We start from the raw sequence: 13,596 nt of genomic DNA, 5'->3' as shown, positions 1-13,596 counted from the left end.
TTAACACTGTTGATTTTTGAAGTGACTTACTTAAAATAGCACTTCAGAACTCTAGCTGCTGCTGCTTCGAGAAGTCTCTCAGTGATGTTAACAAGGGAGATGTTAAAAAACTGCTTTCTTCTTACTAAATGACAGACATGTAATCAGAGATGATAGTCTCTCTCTCCCTGAACAACACGTTGCAGAATCAAGAAAGCTCTAATTGCAAGCATAAAGTCTGTATTATATAAATTAACGCTAAAATTTTCATTAGTCAACAATTTTAATTGCATTTATTAGGAGTGATGGTATTAATAAGAGATGCTGCTATTTTAGAAGCCGGCGCAATGAAAGCTATCTCAATCAGTAATCTTTCTGTGAATATTAACGGCTTTTCAATACCTCTGCCGTGAAATTTTCCAAGAAACTTAGACCAACAATAAATACATCACTCCTTCTAAGCAGCAGAAGTAAAAACGAGAATGGTACATTGGGATAGCAGATGGGTACTACACATCAACCTGCGTAGCGTGGCTATTTTTGTCAACATAATGAATACATTTGTCAATTAGAGTTGTCATGGAAATTGAGAGAGACAAAGAACATTGATCAAAATAAAAGATGATGAAAAGGGCAGGAGGACTCCCCTTCCTGTCTTTGCAACCCACACTATAATCATCTCCGGGGGCTGGAAACATGGGGGTCTTGAGTTTGTATCTCAAAATGAGACTTTGACAGCAAAACAGGTCTCTTCGCACCACGTCAAGGCAAGGATCACTGTCTGCTCAGAGAAAATGATTTTTCTTTGACTGAATCACAAACAACTTGCTTTATCACTTTGTTTTTCTACGACAGTTTCTCATGTAAGCCAGAACCAGCTTTAAACTGGAGCTGGTAAGTCAGCAGATCTGTGAGTTTCACACATTCACAAATGAAAAATACTCTCTTTCCCTCCAACAGCTGTGGGAAATACAATGTGCGTCAGCCATTGGCTTGGAGAAAGCCAACCTAGATGCCATTGCAGAGCAAACTGCTGGTGTCCTTCGCACCAGCCCCTTCAGAGAGTCAACAAAGGGCCAGAAAGGAGAGCGGATCTTCACAAAAAGACGACGTCTTGTGGCGACAGGCAAAAGTCCGGGGCAGACGGGCACAACAAGGAGATGATCCACTCAGCATCCCCTCACTGCTTGCTGCCTCCAGAGGATGGGCTGGGTCTTTAGTGAAAAGGACAACTTCAAAGTTCTGGTTCACTGCTACGGCATGCAATTTATCTCCTAGTGCCAGATACACTACAACAAGCTTTTGTGAATCTATTAGAGAAAACACTTGCTCTTATCACTAAAGGCAGTTATTCTAAGGTTGCCATCTGGTCAAAACTGGCTCCAAGTTTAGGTATTGCTTCATAAGAAATAATAATAAATCACAGATGGGCCATGGGCCAAAGCACAGCAAAACTTAAAGAGAAAATATGTCTCAAGGACTGGAAGAGCTCAGCTGAAGCACCTGTTCCAGGATGTCACCTGCCGGAAGGCTCTCAATGTCCATGGTTTTTTTGTTCTGATATACATATATATACACACACATATGAACAGACTCGTCCCTCGATGAGGCTTCTCACAGCGATTCTCTCATCCAAGTTTTCATGGTGGCACCATAGCAGAGCTGGCCTTGAGAACAGGCAACCAGACTAGGAGATGAAAGAAGCTGCAGACCTCCTTCTCTGAGAGTTGATGCACTCAGGTCACTGACATAATCCTCATACATGTGTTGCATGACCATGTTGAACAACTCAGTAACGGAAACTGCAAGCAATCTGTGCCAGTCCTTCACTATCCTCTATCACAAAAGTTTTCCAAACTTCTGGTGTGGAACTTTATTGCAGTTCTTTGAGATGCACCTTGTTCCACGCTTTATTAATATGGAAGACTGATTGCTTTTTCCCTTTCACAGCTGTTCTTGTGAATCAATACTGCCATGCAAAGAAAATATTTATGAGCTCTACGACGTTAGAGAAATAAGGAGTTCCAACAGGTCCTTTGTGGCAGATCTGGGTTTAAAAGGAAGAACTAATAAAGAGGAGCCAAAACCAAGGCTTTTGACTTCATTGCCTTTCCAAAAGCACCATACACATCTAGGTGCAGTATACCACATCCAAAGTGGGATGACTGCTTGTGTGCTCTTAGTCGCTAGCAGAACTCAGAGAACTCAGCCATCAGACCCTCTCTGTGGTCAATCCTGGGTCCATAGTCACTGAATCATAGAATGGTTAGGGTTGGAAGGGACCTTCAAGGGTCATCTAGTCCAACCCCCCTGCAAGAAGCAGGGACATCTTTTCGACTAGATCAGGTTGCTCAGAACCTCATCAAACCCTCTGGTATCTTTTCAGGAGCACACTGCAACTGATCCTTTTTTTTTTTTTTCAATTTTTTAAGTAAAGCAATAGGACTTGAAAAGATATCAAATGTATCTTTTTTAGACATTGTATAGCTAAAAGATATCTCTGATGAAGCAATTACTTCCTTTCCTTCCATCTAGAGGGTGAAAGAACTTTTACATTCAAAATGACCAGCTGAGAGCAGGCTTTGTGTCATGGGGTGGAGTGAGAGTGAAGGACAGAGGCTGACACTGCTGTAGAGGCATCCAGAAAAACTCCATTTCCACTCTGCAATCAAACCAACAAAGTACATCTTTAATATTTGATGTGATCAAAAGCTCTGCTGTATTTCAGATAAACATCAGATTGTTAGCCAGCAGGTTAAAAAAAGGAAAAAAAAAAAAAAGGGTAAAACGTTCTCAAGTAGTGTTTCTGTGAGACTTTGGGAATGTTTCTCTAAGACTTAAGTGCTGGTGAGGACAGAGGAATGTCCTTAGGAAAGTTTTAGATGAGAGCAGATAAATGCACATTGAAGTGTCATAATCAATGTTTTCTACTAAAGATGCACTAAAAGGCTGTACCTCTGAAGAACTGAGTTAATGGAAAAATATTTAATTAAGACTATGATTTGCTGGCATAATAATAATCCTGAAGGAATATGAACAGCTGCGAGCTGCAAGCCTTTCATATCTGACCAGCCTGATCAAAGCACCTTGCTTATGCACAAAGAGCACAATGTAGGCAGCAGATTATGTCACAATGAAACTTTGACAAGAATGAAAAATTTCAGTGTTTAAAAAGTACAAAAAGTGGAAGTTGGAAGACACATTTCTGTTCTTTTGTAAAAAAAAAAAAAATAATCCAGTTTTCTTAAATGTCGAATACATGATTTGGTATTTTATCTCATAAGCCACACACACAATCTTATCATCTGCATTCTGCAAAATTATAAATATGGAGTTAATATACTACTTTGTCTACTGCTTTTCTCCTCTTCGAAAGCTGAATTCAGTATTTAGAGCTCATTATTCAACATCACATTTATTAAACAATGTCCTTTCAGTAGCGTTTTCATATCTACATAATGAAAATTCTTCCTCTTCAGAAAAAGATGAGGGAAATGATTGGGATGAAGAAGTAATCCAAGCTGGCCAGGTGTATTCTTGCTGTATATTAACTAGCTTCACTTATACTGTGGGACACATCTGCATTCAGCAATGAAGAGGCACTGCAGAAAATATCACAAAGAAAATCAGAGTTGGGAAATATGTTTCTGTGCAAAGGAGATTCAGAGCTGCCTGCATCCATCCTGTGGGAACAGGCTGCCGTGGTGAGAGTCAGACACGTGCACAGTTCATCAGGGACTGCAGTTCTGCAGGAGACACAAGGCAATGAGGCAACATGGGCACAGCTCCCCAGGAAGGGCACGGCATGGAGGGAGCTGGAGTTTGGGAAAATTTCACAGCAGAGATTACTGGGGTCACAGGGAAATTCATTCACCCAACACTCAACCTTCAGCTGATCTCAGTGGCCTGAGAACTACCTTCATCTTCTAAAAAGGGCTGGTTTTGGCCAAGGCAACTAGGAAAATGAAGACCATAAGGGCATGAACACAGGCTTTATTAGTAGCAGGGAAGCTGAAGAAAAGCCCAGCTTGACTCTGGGTACGTTCATGAGATCTTCCCTAGGCAAATACAAAGTGCTCTGCTGAACCCCTAAGAAACACAAGCATACTCCTTTGGCACTGGACACTGAACAGAAGATGTGTAACTACGTCTTGTGTGAGGCTTTGCCTAAGCTAGTGAACCCTACTGATGGGCAAATTGTATTCGCTCAGGACTAAACCCACACTTACACACCTATAAAGCTGCTCCAGAGTAAGGTTATCTCAGACTATGGGGCGAAGGAGTTTCTACCTGCCTATCTCAGACCCCAGCACACCTAAACAGTGAGGAGAAGACACTTTTTCATGCCTGCTGATCTGCTCTTGAATCTGTAGCTACAGAAGAGGTCCAGGCATGAGCTCACCATGAGCCACAGTTTGCTAGTATCTCGCTGGCTCACATTTGTCTTTAGTGAACACGTGTGCTCCCAGAAAATGCCCAGAAATAGCCCAGGGGATAGAACAATCCAGAGACCGCCAACAGTAAATAATATATGAGGTCTCTTTGGTTTGGAAGGTGAGGGAAGTTTCACTGTATGGATTCAGGTGCTACTAGTGCCAGAAAACAACTGCGGGCTCATTTTATTTGTTGATATAGACATAGTCTGGAAGATCCAACAACCATAAAACCCAATGATGTCTTTTCTATAGCCATGCTCAGAGCAGAACCATGACAGGAGCTGTCTGTCGTAGCCTTGTGGACAACTGAAAAACAGCACAACAAACAGACTGGGTTTCACACAGGATTCAAGGGACCACAGTGCATCAATTCAGAGAACACTCACCTAACATCTAGGTATTAATCTTCATCTTATGACACTGTAGCCCTTCCAGTGAAGGCAACAAGAAAAAAAATGGAGGAAAAAGCCTGATAGAGGACAATCTCTACACTGATTCTAAGTTAAGTTCAATCACGCAACAAGAATATCAAAATGGTCATTTGCACGTGGCTGTGGCTTGATGCCCTGTGCAGTGTGTCCACACGTTCATTGGTAAGGTAACCAACAGCCAAGTCAGGAGGAATGGACAACCTTGCATACAAAAAAGTTTTTCAGAAGCACCAACAGAAATAAAAACTTTTAAGCTAGGTACTGGGAACACAGAGGGCGAGGAAAGTATAGCTTACTGTAATAAAGGAAATTGAAAAAAGACAGAAAACCTCATTAAGAGCAAAAGAATACTTTAGACTTCTCAAGAGATCACTATTAAGTGCCTGCAAAAGACAGGCCTTGGTACTGAAATGACCAATGCTATTGAACACAGAGCCAGGGACTCAAAGGCGCTACTTTCATTAAATTACACCGTTTTCTCCCTTTCCCGCTCTTAACTAACCCTTCTATGACCAGAGGCAGTATTTGCACGGAGGCTAATGACTGTGTCCCTTGCTAACATCTCCCCTTGCTCCAGACCCAACCACTGTGCCTCCGCAGCGGCTCCGCAGGTACTGCTTTTTCTCCCACACAGGCCGACTGATGAACAGAACCAAGCTCAGAGCAATTTTCCCAACCCTGTACTTAGTTTGAATTCAATTCCTGTTTCAGACTTAAAGAAGCACTAAAAAGCCTGAGACTTACCTATTTTTTCCAAGTCTATCAGTAGCTCTAATAAAAGATATTATCCTTCCCTACAAACCATGCCCTTCTCGCCAAGTCCACGGATTTCTTTGTTCGGTGGTGAATATTGAGCTTCCCCAGCACACACATTACAGCAAGAAGCTCTGTGAATCCTTTTACTGAACTTTTTTACTGAAAGAAGCTGGAAAATTAAACCATAAACATGTGCCAGATGCTCCACTGTCATGATCTGCACAACTGCAAAGGACTATTAAACTATATATATTATTAATCAAACAACAACAACAATAAATAATACACCAGGTCACACAAAGCATGCTCAGAGCCCTCAACTTTTAATGAGGTTTCCTTTGAAGTTAACGTGCCCAAAATGGGACGCAGAGAATGGGCCACAAATATTAATATTGATTTCTTTTGGCATTATTATCTTGGCCTGAAACCCCTGGCAAGAGGAACACTTTGTGCAGGAGCATTTTCAATGCTTCTGTGAAAAATTAGCAGAATGCTAAATTCCACTTCAAATTTGAAATATGAATCTGAAATACACTTTGCTCAAGCTTTGTTGAAGAAACAATTTATTACAGCACTTAATCTTCCTGATGAAAGAAAAGGAGATTTTAGCCTGCTAATAAGCTGTACAGAAGCCATGACTAATTAACCTAATTATAGCAGTCTGTGACAAAATGTGATTCTACTAAAACCATGCCTCAAGTAATGGGAGTTGCCAAAAACTCAAAGGCTAATAAACCAACACACATTAATAGAACACAAACACTAATAAAGTTGACACCAGCCATATCATTTATAGTAAAATCAATACTACAATCCGCACAAAAGACAATCTGAAGAATATTCAGTATCTGATAATACAGAATTTACTATCTCAAAATCCTGAAGCACATCAAAGTAGCACAGATTACTGATGAGCGAGTGCAGCTCTTTGAGATGAAGAGTTCATGGGGACAGCAGTCTCACACTGAGGCTGAAGACACCTGCAGCACATTTGGACACACCTACATCTTGCCATCTCACAGCTCAGCAAAAAAGATGTGCAGAGTAGCATCTTCTGGCATCACATAGTTTCCATCTCAATCAAAAACCCCAGGAGACTCAGTGGGAGAGAGGAAGCTGAGTGAGAAGGGCTTGTCTCAAAGAGAATCAGTTATTGCAAAGCAACTTCAGGTGACAGTCCACTCAATTCCCACCTAACTCAGGATAAGTCTGAGAAATTTGAGAACTATCCCAATTAAACCAGGATGTTTTCGCTTTGTACTTTACAGCACCAAAGAAATATCCCACAAAGGCAGCATGCTATAAATAGAACCACAGCAGTGCCTGAAACTGATCAGAAGCCACAATAAAACAAAAGATCCAATGACATGTAAATGAGCATGCCTAACTTGAAAAACATTTTTCTCCTTCCAGAAAACAATTAGGTCTAAATCCAGCACAATTCGCATTTGTTGACAAATAGAGACAAAGATGGGGTAACTCACATCTCTTTGAGATGCTCTTCCTCCAACACACAGCAGCTGTTAGACCTTCTCAATGCCATGGCAGTATTTTTCTGCAGAAGGTCTGTCAGCTGTCACTACTCTGTCCCCAACACATCTCTGCAGATGGTCACATCTGCCTTAAATTCCCACCTCCTCCCAAATACAGTGAAGATCTCCATGTCCTTTGCAATATACAATCACAAAAAAAACCCAGAGGATATGCTCATTCAGGTGAAATAGGTACCTTGATTCCTCCCCAGGAGTGATTAGACAGGAACTCCACAGGGCTTGTCACTCTGGTCTCTGCTGGGTATCTTAGTAGGAAATCCAGTTCTACCATGTTGATTTCTTTACTCATCAGAAGTATCTGTAATTCCAAACAGACAAGATATCCTTGAGCAGCCAGGGTATAGAACAGCAATAAACTCTAGCAGGTTAATTATTGAACTCATGTAGCTGCCAAACGTGTGGCTAAAAAGTACGCAGTGCCCCATGCAGAAGGAGTGTGATGAAACGTACCATGCAGGTGCTTTGGGTCTCCCCAAAAGAGAACTAGGAACGAGGATGGAGATTGACAACATAAAAGGATCAAAGTTTGGGAAAACGATGTGGTCCCTGTGCTTGATACCTGCAGCTAGAGAATACGTAACTTTCTTTAAAGGACCACAGCATCCCTCTCTAGGGCATGCTACCAAGGTCTTGTCCATCTCTCACTATCTTTTTTTCATTTTGAAAGTAAAGGGAGAATGTTTACAACAAACAAGCAAAACTAAAACAAACCAAAGTTTTTAAAAACCCACAAAAAGCTCATGGTACACACACCAAGAGAATAAGCGGTCCCTGAGGTCTCAAACACTGGAGAGCACCTGAGCTACTCAAGTACTACTGATGTTTTTACCACCAATGGTGGCTTTCAGGAACACATCGAGTAAGACTGCCAGAGCAATATTCGAGGGAATTTTGGAAAGCCATATCTGTTCATGAGCCCAGCTGGAGTCTCTGCTCCAAGTGCACTGCCAGACTTCTGAAATTGCAGAGATAAACTCCAAAACCCTGAACACCAATTCTGTGAGGAAAAAGAGCAGCGCTGGAGTGGCGAGTTTGTCATTTTCTTGCCACAGATCCTAGACTGTATCTCATTGTTGCCTACTGGGCAATGGCATCTGAAGCGTGACCGGTATCTCTTCCACCAATGATGGTAATGAGCTACTCAGTTCAAGAGCCAACTGTTTTTTTTATATGGGATAATCCTATGCCTCACCACTCAACTGCCTCCACACACCAACAATTGTGGATGCTCGTTTTCCCAACAGCTTATGGTGACCCATTGACAATTTTTAATGCTGAATGTAGTTACCTACATTCTACATGTCAGGGCATTTACATAGTCACCCACTGCACAAACCTAATAACTTTGCAACACCATGCCAAGCACGATTTATTGACTGAATTTGATTTCAACACAGGGATATACAAAGGCGTCCTTGCTCAGACTGTAGACTAAAAATTACACTAACATACTAGACAAAAGACAGCAGCTACGCAGCATGCAATTCTTTTGGATAAAACCGATAAGCCTTCAAGATCAGCTTGTTTTGCCCGTTTTTTTTTCAGGTCCTGCAAGCAGGTATTACTCTCTCAAACAACCATTTGTCAGCACTGTGCAAACCAAACACAGCATCTGTGACTGGTATCAGCAAGAGAGGCAGAGAAGAAAACCCAGCCCTTGTATTTGCGGCTCTGATGCTGAAGGCCACAGCTGCGACAGTTGGAGCTTTCTCTGCATGCCAATATGCCTGTAAAATACATCACTGCATACAGATTGCATGAAACCATGGTGTTTACCTGGAAGGTAACTTGAGCGGTGTAGGTCAATTTATCGCACTCAAACAGCCCCCGGGTTGTGTACTGGAACACAGAGAAGGTAATGCTGTCGATGAGGTTCAACACGCGCGCTTCAAGGTTCTCGTCTGGAGGTGCCTTCTCAATGGCTTTCTGAAATACGATGCTGAACGCCTAAGTGGGGAGACACAAAGACGTTGACGGTTTCTAGATGATCTTTGCATGCTCCTGCGCACCTGAAGTGCTGAAATAACAAAGCCAACTCAAATACTTAATCTCTGGAGCCACAAGCAAAGGATTCCTGTCGGCCCAGCAGTGTGGCCCACCAGCTCCAGGAGGCAGGGGAGCACATCTAGAGACCAGACCCTGTATCTGCCTTTAACTGCTTTTTCAGGAACGTGCAGCCAGGCAATGACAACATTCCCTGTGACATTGCACTCTCTTGGGCTTGAGAAAGTAGTGCAGAGACAGGCTGACTGATTAAGACAAAACGGATATCAGAAACATTTCTCTGACCAAATGTGTTCTCTCATAGGGAAAACACATTCCACTTTCTCTGCAAATGTTGAGACAAAAAAATAGTGGCATTCCCAGAGGAAAGCACACCTCCCATTTCACAAATGTTTCAACAGAAAAAAGGAATTCCCTTACATACAAAAAAAAAAAAAAAAAAGTAACGAGTATTTTACTGTCTGGATTCAGCAAAGGACTAGATGAGAAGGGCAGGTAGGACTTCAGCTTGTGGAACGCGGGTCACCCAGTCCATAAAGTCCCCTTGGGGTGGGTGCGTGCAGCGAGAATGACACTGTTATATAAGATACTAAGGGTTCTTGTAACACCATTTCTGATTTAAATGAGAAAAGACAAAAAACTTTCAGAGCAGTCTGAAGAAAACCCATTAGCAAATTACCAAATGCAACCAGGAAAAAAAAAAAAAAGCCTAAGTCCTGATTAGCGATGCAAAGGCTCCGTACGCTGGTACCCAGCTAACAGAAAATAACCAGGCCAGTGCAAACTAATAGCACCAACTGGACGAGGGATGACTGTGTTGGCAGCATTACTTTAAAGGGTTCTACAAAGCAAATTGATGCCTCAACAAATTAAGTAACATTGATACCTACTGCATTATTAAATAATTGCAGAATGGATTTTCCTGCTTACATTTCTTTAAATTGTGTTAAGACATACTGCAGAGTTGCATATAAATCTTGTTCTCTAATTTATAATGGGCTTCTAGTTGTGTGGCAAGTATTTTAAAATCTTTTCTGTGAGTTTTTACAGGATGTTTTATGATCTGCCATCAAAATTTATTAGATAAAAACATTTCACCCAATAATTTTCTATGTATTTATACACATTGCTAATCTGAACTGGAAAACATAAAACAAACAAAACACAGAAGACATAGATTAAAGGTGAAATCTCAGAAACTCCTGTATCTATTATGCGTATGTAAGGAATGAATCTTTCAAAGGGCACCCTTCCACAAAAGATACTCTGTACATTTTCCTGGTAAAATTATTTCAGCATGAGTTGTAGATATCAAAAAGAAAAGCTTCTTTGTGGATGAGGCTCAAAATACTGTATTCTTTTCTCAATTACTTTTTCCAGGTCACTTCATAATTTTGAAGAAGTTCTAGACTAGGACGCCATCTTATTTAACCCTCTGTCCCCCAAAATACCTTTTTCCTATGATTAAAAAAAAAAGAAAAAAGAAAAAAAAAAAAGGTCTTCCATTTATAAAACATTAAGACACTTCAATAAATACCCTAAAAGGCCCTTGGGTCTCTACTGGCCAGATCTACTTTGTCAAGGCAAGGGATTATCGGCACTTTCATTTTTACTGCAGCAGGTCCTTAGAAGCTGCTCAGGGACCAAAACTTCCCCAGTGTCTTGGGCAGCATATGCAGAGCACAGAAAGAGGGGACGCCTGCCTAAGCAGCTTCAAAGATAGAGGGGATGGCTTGAAAGAAACCCCACTTCCTACCAGTCAGGGAACAGAAAACAACTGATTAAGTGATGCCCAAACATGAAGCAAGGACATGAACTATGAATTCACTGCTGGCCATGTATTTTACTCTAAAGATCTATCTCCTCCATTGTGGCAAGCCTCTCAGGCTATTCATATACACCATAAAGTGAAGTACTGGTGTCTCAAAGATAGTCAAGAAACTTGGCAATTTGGCCATGGTCTCATTCCCACAAAAGCTACTAGCTTCTACTGGGCTCTGCTGCCATATGGGAAGAGTTACAGTTCAGTCCCATCACGATGAGTAGCAATAATTGCATTGAAATCAACCTGTCATGTTGGAAATGTTCTCCAGGTGTTCTGGTGAGAACAGCTCCAGGAGGGAATGTTCTTCAAAGGAGGGACATCATTCCTAGTTCTCCATGTAACATGTCCACATACTACAGAGCTACACGTACTGTGTAAGGAAGGGTAGCAGTCTATTCAAACAATGCAGGAAAGTAGCAAGGCCTTTGGAGCACAGATGCTTTGGCTATGTCTCTTTTACATTTATTTTAGGACCATACAGCAAGAAGTGGTGGTCTTCTCCCAGCATGGTCCCCACTGTGTTCATACTACCATCATGAGCATGCCTGTAGCCGAGACTGCCAGTAGCCAGGCTGCAGGTGGTAACACAGCCATAAATTCCACATGGACTTCTAGTCTAAGGACATTTTAGGCTGTAGGCTTACTTGTCTGGCTGATGACTACACAACACTGGGAGAAGAGCAGAAATGCAACCCTCCAGAGAACTTCTCCAGACTGTAGATAAGCGTGTATGCAAGCCCATACCAAAAGGCGGTCAATATTCCAATCATGCACGTGCTGCCTTTTCCTTTACACCAACCATGCACAGATATAATTCAAAGTTCAATTTCACACCATGCTGTTGACTACCCGAAAGGCTTTTGTAACTGCAATGTAGGAAGCATCCAAGCTCCTGAAAAGCCCAGCTGCTTGGAACCCTTGTGTTGCAGAAATGGGAGTGGGAATGACCTGTCTTTTGTACAGAAGGTGACAATAAATCCCTGATGATGTGGTCTCAGTGGGACAGGACTGTGTTTAGAGAGTGGTGCGATGTTTTAATACTATGTCATTTGGAAAGTCAGGACTCTTTCAACACCAAGGTCTTGGATAGTTTTTAAGGGCTGTGGCAATTCCTGTTAGCTTATGAAATATCTGCACAGGCTTCATGACCCTGATGACATCACAGAACTGATGTAAGCGTAAAGAAAAGTTCAACTGATGGAGCGACTCCAAATGCTGCGCAAAAACTCTGTGCATAAATATATAAAATACATAGCAAAAAGTACTTTGTTGGCTCTTCCCCCAGATGATATCTTTTAAACCCATTGTCCGCCTTGTTCTGCCAGGCCAAGAGGGTGTGAATATGGAAGAAAGAACAAATGGCTTCCTGGATTTTTAGAAGCAAAGGATATTAATGCACCTCTAAGTCAGGCTGTGTCTTCCCACAAGACTTCAGCTGCTTAGAAAGAAACCGAACAAAGGAAACCTAATTAAGGCTCATTGAAGCTGATCCAAATCTGATTACCTGTGGTGAACTAACTGGCAAATTCAGAGCTGAGTAGGGACCCTGGCGCACACTCAGTGCTCAACACAGAGGGACTCCCTCCATGGCTCAGGGGGACAGTACCTTCAGAGAGAACTGGTACATGGGATGGATGGTGTGGAGATCGTTCATGGTGAAGTACAGCAGAGAGGCTCGTGCAGCAGCAGGCCTGTAGTGCTCTCTGGCCTCGTTAATCTTGGCTTCTGTCACCTTAGACTCCTGGACCTGGGAGGAAAAGAGAGTAAAACTACCATGAAAACACCTGTGTGAATTGATTGTGCAGTCCATGGGAGAGTTAGCATCTGCCACAGAGATGTCAGGCCAAGTAGTGAACAACCTGCATGCAACCACTGCAGGGATCAGCCTCCACCCTCCAAACTGTGGTGTGGTCCGGCTTGAGCCGCCCGTTCCCAGCATCCCCCTTCCTCTGGTGTTTTCTCCATTTAACTGCATTCACCGTCCTGTTGCCCAGCCTTCTGTTTTCCCAAGCCCCCTCCCGGCTTCTCACTAGGGTCTCTGCTCTTCACTAACTGGAATGATTTTTCTCATCCAGGAGTTTCTCCTGCTAATTGCCCCCCTACTGTGCAGATCATTAATAACACTGGGCTGAGCAGGCTTAGCGCTGCTCTTGAGGCAGCTTCCCCAGGGCTGAGAACTGCTAATTTATAACAGCTATTTGCTGCCTTTCCTTACCAGTATTTAACACATCCCTACCTTGCTGGCCAGGTGTGTGCATCGCTGCCGTGATGGACACGGTGAAAATCCTCTCGGCAGGTACATCACCCCATTATCATCTCAGTCCTGTTTGTTCTTTCACTCCACTTCAGGAGCATGAAGTGACGTCCTCGAGCCCCTCGGGGACTGTTGTAGGCTCTGGCTATTACAGTCACAAGTGTCTTGCAGCACAGGCACATGTTGCCGAGCCAGTGCTGATCCAGCAAACCATGCAATGGGGTTGTGTCAGAAAAAGGCTCAGCACATGTTGTACAAGCCAGCAGAGCAAGACACAGCCTCCACCCAAATGTATGCCACTGGGTTTCCCTCTGCCGTGACCTGAGCACATCTGGGTTGGGCACATCAAACCTTCCCA

The 13,596-nt window shown here is 42.6% G+C and overlaps 1 protein-coding gene across 1 annotated transcript in view; it reads right to left on the bottom strand.

Moving 5' to 3' along the window:
- DNAH9 (dynein axonemal heavy chain 9) overlaps positions 1-13,596 on the bottom strand; it is a 169,583-nt gene that overhangs the window by 42,249 nt on the left and 113,738 nt on the right. The window contains exons 57-59 of the mRNA XM_086762087.1: positions 12,591-12,731; positions 8,932-9,102; positions 7,331-7,453 (exon numbers count right to left, since the gene is read on the bottom strand). Coding sequence (XP_086618213.1) covers positions 7,331-7,453; positions 8,932-9,102; positions 12,591-12,731 — 435 coding nt within the window. The remainder of the gene's footprint in view (positions 1-7,330; positions 7,454-8,931; positions 9,103-12,590; positions 12,732-13,596) is intronic.

This window comes from Chlamydotis macqueenii, chromosome 18 (assembly GCF_036417535.1).
Source record: "Chlamydotis macqueenii isolate bChlMac1 chromosome 18, bChlMac1.mat, whole genome shotgun sequence".
NCBI lineage: Eukaryota > Metazoa > Chordata > Aves > Otidiformes > Otididae > Chlamydotis > Chlamydotis macqueenii.
Note: the sequence above shows the minus strand (reverse complement) of the source record. Positions and strands in the feature narration are given on the sequence as shown.